The following is a 16,415-nucleotide window of genomic DNA, read 5'->3' as shown; positions in this document are numbered from 1 at the left end:
AAAAATCCGATATTGTGTCTAAAATCTAAATGAATGTCGATTTTTGGCTGAACATGCAGTTTTTCCCTAAGTTGGCCAAAGCCAAAGCTTTAGTAAGACATGACCTCAGAGACATGACTAACATCAAAATTGTTATTGATCACAATATTATGTTGTTACTTGTCGCCAGTGACTCAAACCTTATTTAGGATGCCATACTTGGTTAAAATTGGTTGATGTATTATTTCATTACATTGAATATGTTATTAGTGCAATATGAACTGTATATAATGTTAATTTAATGTAGATTTACAATTTGTAATTAGTAAATATTATGTGAAAATATTTTTTGGCAATTCATACAACATGTTTCATACAAATGTTATTTGTATTTGTAATGTAGGTAAGTGAAACTAAATAATTCCACTCTTAAAGCTGGCTACTTTATATGATATTATAGTCTGTGCCAGATTTAAAAACCATATATAATATATTTCCTAACTCATATGTAACATTTAATTAAAAACTCTTTGAAAATATCTGTAATTTATACATTTTTTCTTTCTTATGATTTGCTATGGACAAATGTGTATGTTTTATGAGTTATGTTATCTAAATATATGCATGTTTTTGTAAATGAAACATAAAAATGTGCTTATATTATTTCTATCATATTAATTGTAAATCTCTTGATACATTAGTGAAATTTTAGAAACTGTGATAATTTAATATACTATTACAAAACTCTGTGTAACATAATTATTTTTATTCATACCTAAATTTATTCCCACAAAAATGCTGTTGCCCAAATATAATTAATAGTAATTATTATCACAATCAACCCTGTCTCCTTCAGGGCTGCATGTCAGTTTTTTCCACTTCTGAACTTGTGCTCAAGGTAAACTTTAATATTTTGTAAATCGCATCGCATCACATCGAATCAGCGCCCCTTGTGGCAAACAGTGATAACTAATCGCACACCATATAAAATATTGATGTGAGAAGTAAAATAATTTAAGCTCAGCTCGAATTATTGCAATAATTATATGTTATCACACAAATAAAATAATGAAATTTAAAATTACGTAGTGTTATCAGCGATTATAAGACCAGCCTAGGCAATACAAACAAAATATTTAAGAGTCCGTATACGAAATTTTGCCGAAATTTTGAAGAAAACGACAGAAATAATCTATATAAATAAAATTCTATCCAATTCGAGAAAATAGAAGAAAAAAAAAACAAATTGTGCCAAAAAACACGATTCAAAATAACCTAAATCTCACATTATATTACTCGCCGCAAGGCTAATGTGAGATTTAGGTTGTTTTGAATCGTGTTTTTTGGCACAATTTGCTTTTCTTTTTTCTCGAATTGGATAGAATTTTATCTATAGATTATTTCTGTCGTTTTCTTTTTATGAATTACAGCTCCAAGTTCCCGAAATTAACAGCAATTCTTTGCCCATTTTCTCTAAAATTTTGCCGAGTTACATATTTTTTTACTCAACTATTTCATATTAAAGTGGTAAAAAGTAATTGCAACATTGTATAGACGACTTTCTCAACAGTACATTGTATTTTTTTCATACCGTTAAGACGTCAATACAATCCATAAACAGGTGATATTCTAAACCTTTTACAGCAAAAATCACAAAACTGTCGCGGGTTTGAGTTGGATTATTTAAAAATACTTAAAAAAAAACAAAAATCTAGCTCCAACATTAGATTATAATTGAAATGATCATACATGTTGTGCATTAAAACTTATAGAAATACTGTATTTTAACTGTTAAATCACGTCTGTTAGTCAGCGAAATCGGCAAAATTTCGTATACGGACCTTTTTAGTATGTGTCAAAACTGCATAATATATATAAAGACTAACAGGGTTGAAATAACACCCCTTCATGGGTGCCCCGGGTTGGGAATATACAGGTAGTTAAGCTGAGGGACTGCCGGCGAGAGCGCCAGGCTTACCCACTAAAACCACCTGCGGTTTCACGTACACAGAGGTATATCCTGGATCTAAGAAACACAGGACTCCGTCCACGACTGGCCGGTCTACCTCAGAAGGGACCAGATTTCGAACAAATGTTGGGGAACGCTTGGGCAAACTGAAGCGTTTCCCTCGGCGCCGGGACTAGCTGAGCCAGGGAGGTTATAGTGTGCCTAACTTAGTATCGATTTATCAACACAAATCTTAGGCTGTTTCCACCAGAGATGTGTTGCGAGGAATGTGTTTTTGAGAACCCAAAGAATTGCTTCATTGACGTGAACATTGCCATGACATCGCTCAGCGCGGCGATGCTATTAGATCTTAAAAACACATTCCTCGCAACACATTCCTCGCAACACATTCCTCGCAACACATTCTATACGTGGGAGAGCCATGCTTCGGCACGAATGGGCTGGCTCGACCGGAGAAAACCACGTTCTCACAGAAAACCGGCGTGAAACGGCGCTTGCGCTGTGTTTCGCCGAGTGAGTGAGTTTACCGGAGGCCCAATTCACTTCCCTATCCTCCCCTATTCCCTTCCCTTCCCATCCCTACCCTCCCCTATTATCCTATTCCCTCTTAAAAGGCCGGCAACGCACCTGCAACTCTTCTGATGCTGCGAGTGTCCATGGGCGACGGAAGTTGCTTTCCATCAGGTGACCCGTTTGCTCGTTTGCCCCCTTATTTCATAAAAAAAAAAAAAAAAAAAAACATCTCTGGTGGAAACGCAGCCTTAGTGTATTATGGAACTCATCATTAAATTCATCATACTTTTATTCCTCATAAAACCAACTTATAAGGCAAAATATATGCCAGTACACTTTGACACTAGCAATTTACAAAGGAGCCAAATTAATGAAAGAAGAAGAAAATTTTCTCTTCTATTCTTGCAAGCATCACTTACCTCAACTTCTTCAAGAGTCTGTGTCCACCTGTAGTGTTCAAGGTCACAACCATTTCCAGCATTTGGCTTTATCTTTCCTTTCTCCTCTGGATCATCTTCCTCTTCAGGTGTTTTTTCTTCCTCATTTCCAGAAGCTTCGCCACTACCACTTTCAGGCTCTGAAAATATTAATATTTGCAAATCATTAGCCAACTGATGAAGTGTTGATAATGATAAGTATGGGTCTACCAGAATCTGATGGCAAAAAGTGAGAAAATAAATTTGACACTAGCAATACCAGGGTAATTGGAATAAAACATTTTGTTCCTTTTTTTTTTGTCCTTATAGTGGCTTATTCTGTGTGTGAAACATGCAAATATAAAAATTTATCCAATGATCAAGGATATTTTTTGAAAATCTGCCATCCAAATTTGCCATCAGATCCTGGTAGACCTATAGATTACTGTGCCCTAGTCTAGGTTGACTACTTGTAATAAATTTTTATAGGGTAATTGAATAATAATAATAATATATGAAACCATAAATACAATTTCTTAAACATTTTTTTGGATTTTCTGCAATGAATGAAATGACTACACAACCCAGTTTGGGTTACTGCTTGTAGGCTGATAGCAAAATTATAGTTAACATGTAGCAAATTAAAAAAGAAACCTTTCTTCTTCTCCTTCTCAATGGTTTCCTGTAATTCTTCCGCTTCCTGCTCAGTAAGTTCAGTCACAGAAGCAGGCTCAAAGTCTTTTGCCAAGCGTTCTTGTTCCTTCTTTTGTTGTATTTCCTTTAATCTCTTTTCGGCTTCTAATTTTTCTTTCTTTATTTTATCTGCTTCGTCTTTAGCTTTCTTGGCGTGAGTATAGAATGTGTCTTTCACAACCTGGAATTGTACAATCTCATGTAAACCAACAAATCTTTTTAGTAGGGGAGGTAGTGCTATCGTTTGCTAAGTCATTTCATACCGACCAAATTTTTATAATATTTATCAATCAATATAATCAGCGTCAGTCGCCGCACCCGTGGTGGAATGTTAACTGAGAGTATTTCAAAGTTGTAAAAAAAATAATTGTGAAAAGTGATTTTATACCGAATGAAACTTTTATGGATGATTATTGAGGTCATGCTCAACCAAAAATGCACCATCAGCCGTATCGAAGACGGGGGTTTCAACGTCAGTCGCGTTACTGAACTATGTTAAAAAAATTAAAATATAAAGTCATTTCATACCGTACAAAATTTATACAGGTGAATGTTGATACCTTTTTAATAATAAAGACCACCGTCAGTCGTTAATATGCGGGTGGAAAGCCCGTCAGCCAGCGATATAAGCTATAAACATTATAGCCCTACTTCGCGCTCAATGTATCCTAGGGCGTCGCGTAAACGACATTTCCACCTGCAAATATTCAGCTTACGGCGATTTTCGTTTGAATTAACAATAAAATTGTCTCACATAGCAATTTTAAGTAATTAATTCGATAGTCAATATTTGTGAAGAAGAATTATATACATTTTACTTTAAAAGCGCCATCTGTTGTTATATACTAAAACTAAAATAGCACCTACCGAACCTAAACGTGTATAATCTAGATATGAACCTTTATTGGGTGCGAATTGGGATCTTTTTAATGTCAATTCAATACGATTCCCAACAACAACTTTGAGATACTCTCAATTTTTATTCCACCCATATTGGAGTAGCTGACGATCAAAACTCTTATGTATTAATAGAATAGTATTATTGTCACGATTTTCGCTCGGTATGAAATGACTTTTTAAAATGAGCGCGACCTCCCCTACTATTTGTGTGGAGTAGAAATTTTGTGATATTATGCAGAATGAAATGAAATTGGGAATTTATTACTTACTTTTATTTTTTAATTAGGTAAGTACATTTTTACTTTTCTCTTTTTTAAAGTTGAAATAAGTACAGTGTGAAGTTGACTTTTGCTAAGTACTCACATATGGTTTTGCTCGATAGTTTTACTCCGAATCGAAGGAAATGACATATTTGACATATTTAATTCCATGGAGGCGGCTCGAAGCCAGCCTTCGAGCTGTCAGTTTTGCGGTCCACACGGTGGTCATTGCTCGATTTGGAGTAAAACTATTGAGCAAAACCGTATGCGAGTACTTAGCATTTAACAGGAATACTTTGACTTGACTTACTGTATATAATATAATTTCTTACAGTATAATAAATATTATTATTAAAAGAAATTGCCAAACATTACCTTTTCCCATTCTCCTTCTTTGCCACCAGTAAAGAAGTCTGTTTTTCTAGCCAAAAAGCTCACAATAGTTCCAAGGAGCTGAAATTTAATAAAAGTTATTAATTGAAGAAATCATCCTCAAAAATTACAGTTCTGAGGATTTAGGGTGAGAAGTGCTGGGCCACTTTCAGCCATCACAAAATAACCTGCACTCCCCTGCAACATTCTTAATTTCTCAGTGCTTATATTATGCTGAGTACCTTAGGCACACTAAAAAGCACATCCATACTAATAATATATATCAGGGTTCACCAATTAGTTTCGCTCGGGGTCCGTTTTAAGAAATAAAGTGACCTTTGCGGTCCACACATTTAAAAATATAGTATTTATTTGTGTCAATGAAAAAAGTGACAATTTTTGTTGCTACATGTTCATCAGTATAGAGTCGAGACCGAAATTCATTTTTTACGAAATTAAAAAAAAAAGTTTTATTTCTGAGTAAATTTGAATCAAATTTTTTCAGAATGGTCTACCTGATGCCTACAACCGGTTCATTTCCGAACATGCTTGGTCCGCTCATAATAGGTCGGCAGTCCGGATGCGGACCGCGGTCTGCCATTTGGTGACTCCTGATATAATATATGCAAAAGTGTGTCTGACTGTTACCTTTTTACACCTCAACTACTAAACAGATTTTTCAGAAGTTTGGTACGGAGGAACTTTGAGTCCCGGGAAAAGACATAGGATGCTTTATATCCAATAAAAATGTATGGTTCCTGCACAATAAACTAATTTTGGTGCAACAGATTTACGGGTAGGGTTGCCAGGCGTCCGGATAAAGCCGGACACAGTCAGGTTTTTTGCTTGTGTGTCCGGCCAAAATCAAAGAGAGTCCGGCCTTTGTAGAGCCTCAGAACACAATTTTTTTTATGGTTTTACACCTAATGAGATGTAAAATTGTATAGCTATTAGACGTTAAACTGTTTTAATAAAACAGAAAATTTGTATGGTGTACATGACCTTTTTTTTTTTGCCAAACGAAGTTTAGATTCTAGGTACTGGATAGCAACTCTTTTTTGTACTAATGTCCGGCCAAGCTGACTGCTTTGTCCAGCTTTTCGGTTTAGCGACCTGGCAACCCTAGTTACAGGTGTCAGCCAGTAGATAAATATTATAGAGAAAAAATAATAAATTGCTAATAGGCCTCTTGGATATCGTTGCTAAGCTACGGCAACGCCGCGGGTTGGTTGACGGCGGAAACTCACGGGCGCTTTTCTCATATTATGATTCTCATACAAGTCACTGCACTTTTTTGGTAATTGTTTATACAAATTATTATTGATTGTGGACTTCATAATATTTCCGCAGACTTTTTCCGCGGAAAATCAGTACTTATCGAAAGCTATATTTACTTAAATATACACGATCATGAAATATTCTTTCAAATTCATTGAATATGATTTTTACTTTGTATTTATTTATTTGTAAGATCATCTTTTTAGTTATTACTTATTACGAAATGGTTGTTTACCTAATTAAAAATTATAGAGCACAAACTAATTCCAAAGTAATCATGTTCATGAAGTCTTCGAAATCCATGATGATGGAGAACGAATCATCCGTGTAAAAGTAATACCATATACCAGAGTAGGTAATCGACTGTACGACGAAGAGTGGAGCTATGTATCGAATAATCTAAACAAATATATTTTCAGCAACTTTTCAACCATACATGCAAAATAAAAATGGAAAATGCAGATGTATTTCATTATCAAAGAAATTTTTCTTTGATTTTTATGATTAACATGCAATATAATAAATTTACTAGATGACGCCCGCAACTCCGTTGTGCCATAACTCTTGCACAACGGAGTAACCGTGCGGGATTCGGGAACCGTATATTTTCCCGAGATAAAAAGTATCCTATGTCCAGTGGCGTAAATATAGGGCTGGCAAAATGCCACAGGCCCCCGACCCAAATGGGCAAACATTTTTAAGTACATAATATTGTTTATTATAAACGGGACGATTTTTACTGATAGAGCCCCAACAATTTGCCACGGGCCCCGGATCTTATAGTTACGCCACTGTCTATGTCCTTTTTCGGGACTCTTAAGAATATATTATGGAGTTATCCATGCCAAATTTCAGCAAAATCTATTCAGCAGTTTAGGCGTTAAGAGGTAACAGACAGACACACTTTCACACTTATAATATTATTAATAAATTAGTAATATCAGTAATTAGTATATTAGTATGATAATATTATAAATGCGAAAGTGAATATGGAAGGAATTAGTAATAAATATTGAACCGACAATAATTTTATTTATATCGTTTTTTCAATTACAATATATCTACATAAAACAACAATGATATAAAAATAACTTGCACGTGATATTTTATAAATATTAATGCGAGATTTAGATTTAAGCATGATTAATAATCGGCATGTTGATTTCGATACGTTTCCCAATTCCGTTTCAGAAACGAATAAAACGTTAATTCACAAATCCGAGATTGGGAATTTTTGCACCCTACAACACAACAGTACCTTGTACCGCCCATATTTTCCTTATTCAGAACACTTTTTAACGTTTTCAACGTGTTTTCATTTTTAACTAGTAAACCGTATTTCACAGCTGATCGAACTCTGACACCCACGTGTTGTCTGAATCTGCCACTCGCCGCGCCACTAGAGATATCCAAGAGGCCTATAGCTAATAATGTTGTCATGAAAAAATTTAAATACATCATGTGCTTTCTGACTTATGAGATTTAATAATATCTATCTATCTATATCTATATCTATACTTATAATAAAATCGTAGAGGTAAAATTTTTGTACATTGAAAATAAACTTGTAAAAATGAGTCAGGGGCATATTAGAAGAGTAGTAGAATACATTTTAACTGTTTTTGAAATTTTTGTTTCTGTCTGTTTGTCTGTTTGTCTGTTCGTACAGGCTAATCTCTGAATCCGCTGGACTGATTTCAATGAAATTTGGCATGATGATACCTTACATCCCTGGTCAACATCTTAGATACTTTTTTTTAACCGACTTTAAAAAAAGGAGGAGTTAATGTTTACTTTGCTGTTTGTGGTCAGATTTTCAAAATTCTTTTTTTGTTGTATAGATTGCCCGAATTTGATACCATGTTTACAATAAAATCGGCCAAGTGCGAGTCGGACTCACGCACGAAGGGTTCCGTACCGTTATAGAGAAAAAATAGGCCAAAAGTTGTGTTTTTGTATGTGAGCCCCTTAAATTTTAATTATATTCCAATTTTATTATTAATTATCAAATAACACATATTTAAGGATTCTGTGAAAATTTCAACTGCCTGCCTGTTGTAAATATTGGTATCGAGCAAAAAAGGCAAAAAAAATCATGTTTGTTGTATGGGAGCCCCCCTTAAATATTGATTTTATTTTGTTTTCAGTATTTGTTATTATAGCGGCAACAGATATACACAATCTGTAAAAATTTCAGAACTCTAGCTATAACGGTTCTTAAGATACAGCCTGGAGATAGACAGAAGGACAGACAACAAAGTCTTATAGTAATAGGGTCCCGTTTTTACCCTTTGGGTACAGAACCCTAAAAACGGTAACTTGATAAGTAATGGAATTGAAGAAACTCCTCGGAATTTACAACGACAACCAAAGTGATTACCAATTCTAGCAAAGGTCGATCTTTAAAACTTTTCCTAATATTCGTAAACGCTTATCCAAACACTGGATGGATATTGACCACTGCGTATCTCAATTCGTTACCAGCCATGGAAATTTTAAAGTTACTAGCATCGGTCGAGCACATAGGTAGAAATGGTAGAATATGTACGACCGAAGGCAGTATGTTTGAATCATGTTCTCTGGGAGAGTTTTTTCTGCCAAGACGAAAGAACTACAATGCTAGACAACCTACAGTATAAATCTGATGTCGCATACTACGGTGATCGTGGACAGCAGGAAATTAATCCGTACCTTCAAGCGTTTTTGTCATAATTATTATTGGCAACAGTCTAACACAACTAATTCCAATATTAATTTAGCTATACTTAGTACAGTTACAATTTTTATAATTATATTTTATTTTTGTGGTGCATTAAAAATTTCGTGTGTAATGTAGATCCAAATAAAATAGTCGTAGATGGGTGTTCAATTTTGTAAATCTCGATTTTAATAACATACATTCACCCGGACGAAGTTGCGGGCAACAGCTAGTATAATAATATATTAAATAAAAAAATCTCGTTATCATTTTAAGTCAGCCTTAAATAACAGTAACATAGAAATAAAAACAATATTTTAAGGTTATGTTATTAAAAGTTGAGTCATGTGTAACTAGAACTTTCTGGAAAGTTTACCTTTAGTAGCAACTGTTTGAAATATTTCATGATGCTATAAGCTAATTGAGAAAGTATTAGTCTGCCAAATAGAAGTATCACAAAGTAAAAATTAAGTTTATTTACATTAAGCAAAGTTAAACATGATTATTGACAGTAATTTTGTTGCAAATAAAGTTAGATTTGCTAGTGATACTAATGCTAGTGTTTATTGAAGGATACAAAGCCAATAAAGGAAAGGAATAGGATATAAAAATATATTTTGTTTACCTCTTTTACACCTCCTTCGTGTTGTTGGGCCATTGCTAGCAACATAGAATCAAATCTTTCTGGATCTTGAGACATTTTCCTAACTGTAGTATTTACAGCAAACTCTTATAAAACTACACTCTTTTGTTGCAAATTACACTTTACTAATAGTTATTTAAGTCACTGAGCAATGCCTTGTGCTGAAACAAAGCAAATAACCGGTAATCTCAATGATGTGAAATTGAAAATTTAATTTTTGTGTGCTCTGCACAGTGTTGCCAGACGGCCAACTCGGTTTCTCCCCAAGTGTTCCCCGAAATCCCCCCAAAATTCGGGATTTCAAGAAAAATCCCCCCACAAATTATAAAACAAATTTTTTGTTCATTATGAATGGGAATTTCACAAATGGATACGATGAATGTACACTATTTCTGCAATAGCGTCCAATCTTTACAGAATCAGCATCTTCGCGAGCTCCTTGATCATTTTTATGGTTCCGTAAGTCGTAACCTAAGGGTAAAAACGGGACCATAGTACTTAGATTTCGCCGTCTGTTCCCAGATTTTTTCCTCCAAAAATCCCCCCAAAAAATTGTTCCCCCCAATTTTCCCCCCATCACCTAAAAAAACCCCCAAATTTGGGGGGATTCCCCCCAATCTGGCATCACTGGATTAGTGATTACTAGTATATATATTGCGGCAGTGTTGCCAGACGGCCAACTCGGTTTCTCCCCAAGTGTTCCCCGAAATCCCAAAATTCGGGATTTCAAGAAAAATCACCCCACAAATTATAAAAGAAATTTTTTGTTCTGTGGACCATAGTACTTAGATTTCGCCGTCTGTTCCCAGATTTTTTTCTCCAACAATCCCCCCAAAAAATTGTTCCCCCCAATTTTCCCCCCATCACCTAAAAAACCCCCAAATTTGGGGGGATTCCCCCCAATCTGGCATCACTGGCTCTGCAGTGACAAATGAATTTTTAAATTTGACAAATGACAAATGACGTACTGTACAGTCTGTCAAAAAAGTCAAGAAATTAAAAAGTGGCAGCACCGTTGTGTCATCCCTTTCAAATCAATCTAAAACCTGGCCGTGTTCGTCGGCGTAATTTTAGCGCATTCGCTGCAAAACCTAGTTATTGCGCATGTCCAAATCATGTCATGTCATGGCAACGACAACTGTTTACGACTTGACATTTAACCCAATTGCAATTTGTTGGTGGCGTTGCAATGAACAAACCAGTGGGAGAGCCATGCTTCGGCACGAATGGGCCGGCTCGACCGGTTTTCTATGAAAGGCCGGCCCGGCCTCTCACAGAAAACAAGCAATGGAACAGCAAAAAATGGAAAGGGCGTAAGCGACAAAAGAGTTTTGTCGCGTAATTTAAAAACCATAAATACATTTCATATAAGCTAAGGGGCAAATTAAAGTGTATGTTTGAACCAATCCATGTACATTTTTGGAAGCCCTAAATCACTCTCCTCTGTTGGAAAAATAGGAATCCTTTTTTTTACACAGGTCTATTTGATTGATTATTCTGTGTTATGAAAGTTGACCAATCGTGTTATGCTATGGGTAAATCAAAGACATGATAAATACTGACAATGAACTTTAATTTTCTAGCTTTAGTCATTGAAAAATCGATATCGCTACGGCCAATTATCAAGGCGTCGCCTTTACTTAACAATAACAAATATTTAAAATTTAAGTACCTAAAAGTTTTATTTTTTAAATAATTTTGATTCTATTTCCACTACTTTTCTATCAGTAAAGTTGAAAATCATTTTGTGTCATTGATATTTTTAGATTTATAATAACTAGACATCGGATTATATGCATTTGCATACTTGCAGCAAATGCATATAATGTCACTTTTTAGGCTATAGTGCATATTTTGGCAATTTTGCATATTTCGGTAGTTTTACTTCCATGGGCATTAAGGTTGTTTTTACGACATTGTATTTAAAAAAGAAATCTCTTTGTGATTGGTTATTTCTTTTGTGTGCGTAAAATGTTACTGTGTGAGTTTGGCGACAGCAGTTTTAATGAAACTTACTTGCTATGGCCCTTCCTTTAGTGTTATATATTCCGTGGACCAATTAACGCATCGGAAAAAAATTGTTCATATTTAAGCCAATCAAAATTAAATCAGAAGGGCGCTGATTGGTCCGCTGCAATGTCTATCTAAAGGTCAAACGTTGTGCTTCGTTCGAGTTCCATCTGAGTTTGAGTTAGTGAGAAATGTTCAGACGCAGCAGAACCAAACCATAAGTGAACCACAACCAAAGCAAATGTGAACCTGAATTGAAACGTTTAAAAATAACGCGATTGCCCTGCTGGTTTCAGAACGCGTCTTGGCCGTTTTCATTAAGGCCACAACACGGATTCGCGTCGTGGCTGTTTTTAAATGCTCAGAACGCGTCATGGCTTTTCTCGATTACCACAACGCGTTGTGGTCGAATAGCACGTCAGCCACGAGTCACGACACGAATTTCGCTATGTGGTATTTTTTTGATTACCAGAAGTCAGAACGCGTAGTGGCCGTTTTCACTAGGGCCACGACGCGAATTTCGCGTCGTGGCCGTTTCACTATGACCATAACGCGTTGTGAGCCATTTTTTCGCTCATGTTCGGGCCATACTAACGTTTAACGTCGAAGCCCAACGACGCGACAATTATCGCGATAATTTTAACGCGTTAAAGTGGGTGGCTACACTTGAACAGTCAACGTTTAATGCCCAACGGCGTTGTAAACGGCGTTGAAAACGGCGTTGATTTTACTTAACCGACTTCATAGAATGGTGGTTATCAATTCGACGCGTATGTATATAACATTCCAGAACTGCCTAATTTTCGTAATATATTATCAGCGTCTGAACAAATTTGCCAAAATATTTCAAAAGTGTAGGTATTTATGTATGTATGTATGTATGTTTTTATGTTTGTGTTCGCATATCTCTGGAACTACCATTGCGATTTTAGTAAATCTTTTTTGTTGTACTAGATATTGTTCAACTTAGGGAATAGTGCAAGTTGCATCAAAATTGGTTCAGTATTTTTGGAGGTAGGGTGATTTAATTCTAAATAACGTACAATTTTGAAGTCGCTTTTATCTTTTTATAATGTTAATTCATTTCTTCAAAAGGTAATAATTCTATTATTCGTCGTCAAGCGTCACTTTGCATTCCACGATTATTGTTACTTTTGAGTTTCAGATCCCACAAACATGGTTCCTTTTGAAAATTTTCAAAATAAAGCAATTACTTTCTCGTTTTTAACTAGAGTGGTGTCTTCACCAATGATATTCTATGTTACTTTGGTCTTCACTCCATAAAAAAAGTACGTATTTAAATTAAAAAACGTGCGATTTAAATGCAAACAAGTCGAAGCCAACACGTGTGATCCCGTCGGGCTCTCAACGCAAAGTGACGATATGTAGTGTGGCCGCTTCATCGCATTAATTCTCGCGTTAATCTCTTGATGTACCGCCACTAGAGCTATCGCCAAACGGCAAACGGCATTGTAAACGCCGTTGAAAATTATCGCGTTAAATTGTGGCTACACCTACGGCTAACGTCCAACAACGCGATAATTAACGGCGTTTGACGTTAGTGTGGCCAGGGCTTCACTGAGTGTTTTCAGTCTTTGAACGTAACTATACATGATATAATGCATAGTTGCCATTGCCATGCTTTGCTTTACAATAAAAAAAACTGCTGTCATTTGTCAATTAGCTTTGTACTGACATTTCTCTTGTCATTCCAATTTCCATTCTTTCTTTTAGTGTCAAAATTTCGTCAAAATGGTAGCGTATTCTCGTGTTAAATATTTTAAATCCAATAAAATCTTAATAATTTAGAATATAAATTAATTTTTTATGGTTGGATAATGTGTAGGAACTATTGTTAATTATTGTAGCGGAAGTATTTTTTCCTTTAGTGCAGTGCTTAAGTGATCAATTTAATTTTCAGACGAAGGGTACGTCAAGTTTTGGTAAGCGCCGGAATAAGACTCACACACTGTGCAGAAGATGTGGAAGATCCTCCTACCACATCCAGAAATCTAAATGCGCGCAATGTGGATATCCCGCAGCTAAACTGCGATCCTGTGAGTATAAATTGTTGTCTTGTTGTTGGAAGTTCGAACTTTGAGGTTATGACATTATAACCGAAACTCTTTATTATTTACTTACAAATTAAACTGTAGCTCATTTATTACCATATCAATTAATCAGTTGTATGAATTAGGTATTAAACTAACCCACATCACATTTTGTTTGAAGTCTGAGGTAGTATTTAGAAAGTAAACACAATTTAGATTTTAGATTTTATCAAGTAAGTAAATCGAAAAGTGTGTTTACGGTTTCTTAAATCACATGATCTTTTAACCTCCATCGTAGGTATCGCAGACACAATAGATTTTCAATTATTATGTGGCAGCCTACAACCTACAGTGTCCCCCTGTTGTGCAAAGACCTCCCATCTTTCTTTCCAAAGGAAAGGGACACTGTAGGCTGATAATAATAATAATGCGGCAGCCAGCTGCCGCTTAGGATTGATGGGTTAAACTGCTTTGATAATTTTGTTTTTCTTATATTATGTATTGTGAAACATATCAATATGATTAGTAAACTTTACAAATAACCCTACTTTGATTGAGGAGATAATATTTTCTTGTATTATTTTCTTGTAGATGTAGGGATAGTATCTGAATGTTGATTATGGTTTAGTGACAATAACTATATCAAATCAACACTTCAAACAATTATAAATATTTAAAAGTAAGTATATTAAAACAATGTTGCTAGTTATCCTTGGGAATGCTAATAGAAGTCAATTGATACAGTTGTGTTTTGGGTATTTACTAAGTCTACTAATGTTTCTTCAGGGAAGTATTAAAGATTCTTGATAAAAAAATGAAAAGAATTATAGATGCTGACTGTGCAAAGCGCAACATGATGGCTTTCCGAATTGACCATCATAACTGGGAGAGGCTCGCGGAAAACAGAACAGATTGGCGCAAATGGATAATGAAGGGTAGCAAATTTTGCAATGATGCCTGGTTCCAAACTCTTAAGGCCAAAAACGGGAAAAGTCAAAGTCAGTGTTCTGGACCAAACCTAACTTCTCCTATCGTTACTGTGGTCGTCTATGTCGCTCACGTATCGGCTTGCACAGCCATGAAAAGAGCTGTAATACAGACTAATACACCGTAAATCGTCTGACACAGACGTAAAGGCCAATGATAATAAATGCTATGTTTTAAAGTTTCTGTGTAAATGTTCAGTAATCTAAATGTTTGTTTAATTTTTTTCAGACCACTGGTCCGTGAAGGCTAAGCGCAGGAAGACCACCGGAACTGGCCGCATGCGTCACCTTAAGATTGTGCGCAGGCGTTTCCGTAACGGTTTCAAAGAGGGAATCCCTACTCCCAAAAAAGCTGTAGCCTCCTCATCTTAAGTACTAAGTAAAAACTTAAAAACCATATTTTCTTTAATTTAAAACTCCTGTCATTGACTCTATGAGACTTTCCCTGGTTCAAAATTGTAACTAATCAACAACACTTGATAATAATATAACGCAGGGGTTCCCAAACTGTGCGCCGCGGTGCCCTGGTGCGCCGTGGAAAGGCAAGAAGGGCGCCGTGACTAGTGAGTCGATCCTCCATCATTTCCGAAACCACAAATATTATAAAAATAATATAAATTACCTGCTTAACCTAACTATAATAATCATTAAAGGTTTATTTATGTATATTTTTGTAATAGCTACGTAAAGAAGGGCGCCGCGCCGTGACAAAATATTGAACGTGTCACCGCCGCAGGTTAAAAAAGATTGGGAATCCCTGATATAATTTGTAAAACCATTATAATAATTTATAAACTTTCAGAAACCGGGCATTCTGTCAGAAATATTAATTCATATTATAGCCCTGCGTTCCATTTAGCATTAAAAACTATCAAAATGCCTCCTATTTTGAGTGTTTTCGTTTTGATTGTTTCGCTAAATGGTTTTTAAGGGTGAACAACCCTTATTACTCAGGGGTATGAAAAATTGTTAATAGATGTTGGCCGATTCTCAGACCTACTCAATATGCTCACAAAATTTTATGAGAATCGGTCAAGCTGTTTCGGAGGAGTACAGGAACGAACATTGTGACACGAGAATTTTATATATGAGATTCTCTTTGCTGATGAGGAATAAAGTTATATTTTTTAAAGCTAATAGTAATGGGCCTGTAGCTCTACCATGACTCATGAGTTTAAAGCTATAGTATTTATCGTTTCTCGATACCGACTACGTAAATATTTAGTATGGCGATTTTAGTTCCGCAAGTAACCGCTAGAGGCACTAAAATTTTCCATACTAAAAATTTACGTTGTCGGTATCGAGTATCGAGAAATACTATAGCTTTAAAAAGTACTCTGCCGTCAATGCCCACCTTCAACTTTCAAGCCTTCAAGTAATCTGATTCACAGACTAATAAGAGATAAGTGCGTATCGTATATCTCATTGTCTATGATTTTCATGATCTGTTGCATACGATCTGTCATTTTAGTAAGTGTTGCCTATATTCAAAGAATTACTGAAATTGTAGGAAAATTAAAATAATAAGGATGATTTCACTGGACAAAGCTACAGCTGCCATTTTCGTTATTTTAAGGCGCAGCTTACGTGTTAAATATTGTTACGAAAATACTCGGTAGAGGCTGAAAGTATTGTAAGTGAATTTTT

At 35.5% G+C, this 16,415-nt stretch overlaps 2 protein-coding genes across 3 annotated transcripts in view; one reads left to right on the top strand and one right to left on the bottom strand.

Annotated features, from left to right (window-relative positions):
- The window catches only part of LOC121731067 (nuclear migration protein nudC), a 46,835-nt gene extending 36,889 nt beyond the window's left edge, over positions 1 to 9,946 (bottom strand). Inside the window, exons 1-4 of one of the 2 annotated variants that reach the window (XM_042120388.1) lie at positions 9,704 to 9,946; positions 5,106 to 5,183; positions 3,532 to 3,751; positions 2,881 to 3,038 (exon numbers count right to left, since the gene is read on the bottom strand). In XM_042120388.1, coding sequence (XP_041976322.1) covers positions 2,881 to 3,038; positions 3,532 to 3,751; positions 5,106 to 5,183; positions 9,704 to 9,778 — 531 coding nt within the window. In that variant the 5' untranslated portion in view covers positions 9,779 to 9,946. Of the gene's footprint in view, positions 1 to 2,880; positions 3,041 to 3,531; positions 3,752 to 5,105; positions 5,184 to 9,703 lie in introns of both variants that reach the window. The other variant, XM_042120389.1, reaches the window with a different exon arrangement.
- Positions 9,947 to 13,405: 3,459 nt separating this feature from the next.
- LOC121731049 (60S ribosomal protein L37) lies at positions 13,406 to 15,165 on the top strand. Its single transcript, XM_042120367.1, has 3 exons — positions 13,406 to 13,486; positions 13,653 to 13,788; positions 14,998 to 15,165. Exons 1-3 carry the CDS (start codon positions 13,484 to 13,486, stop codon positions 15,138 to 15,140), a joined length of 282 nt encoding a protein of 93 aa, XP_041976301.1. The 5' UTR covers positions 13,406 to 13,483; the 3' UTR covers positions 15,141 to 15,165.
- Positions 15,166 to 16,415: the final 1,250 nt, after the last annotated feature.

This window comes from Aricia agestis, chromosome 10 (genome assembly GCF_905147365.1).
Source record: "Aricia agestis chromosome 10, ilAriAges1.1, whole genome shotgun sequence".
Classification (NCBI taxonomy): domain Eukaryota; kingdom Metazoa; phylum Arthropoda; class Insecta; order Lepidoptera; family Lycaenidae; genus Aricia; species Aricia agestis.
Note: the sequence above shows the minus strand (reverse complement) of the source record. Positions and strands in the feature narration are given on the sequence as shown.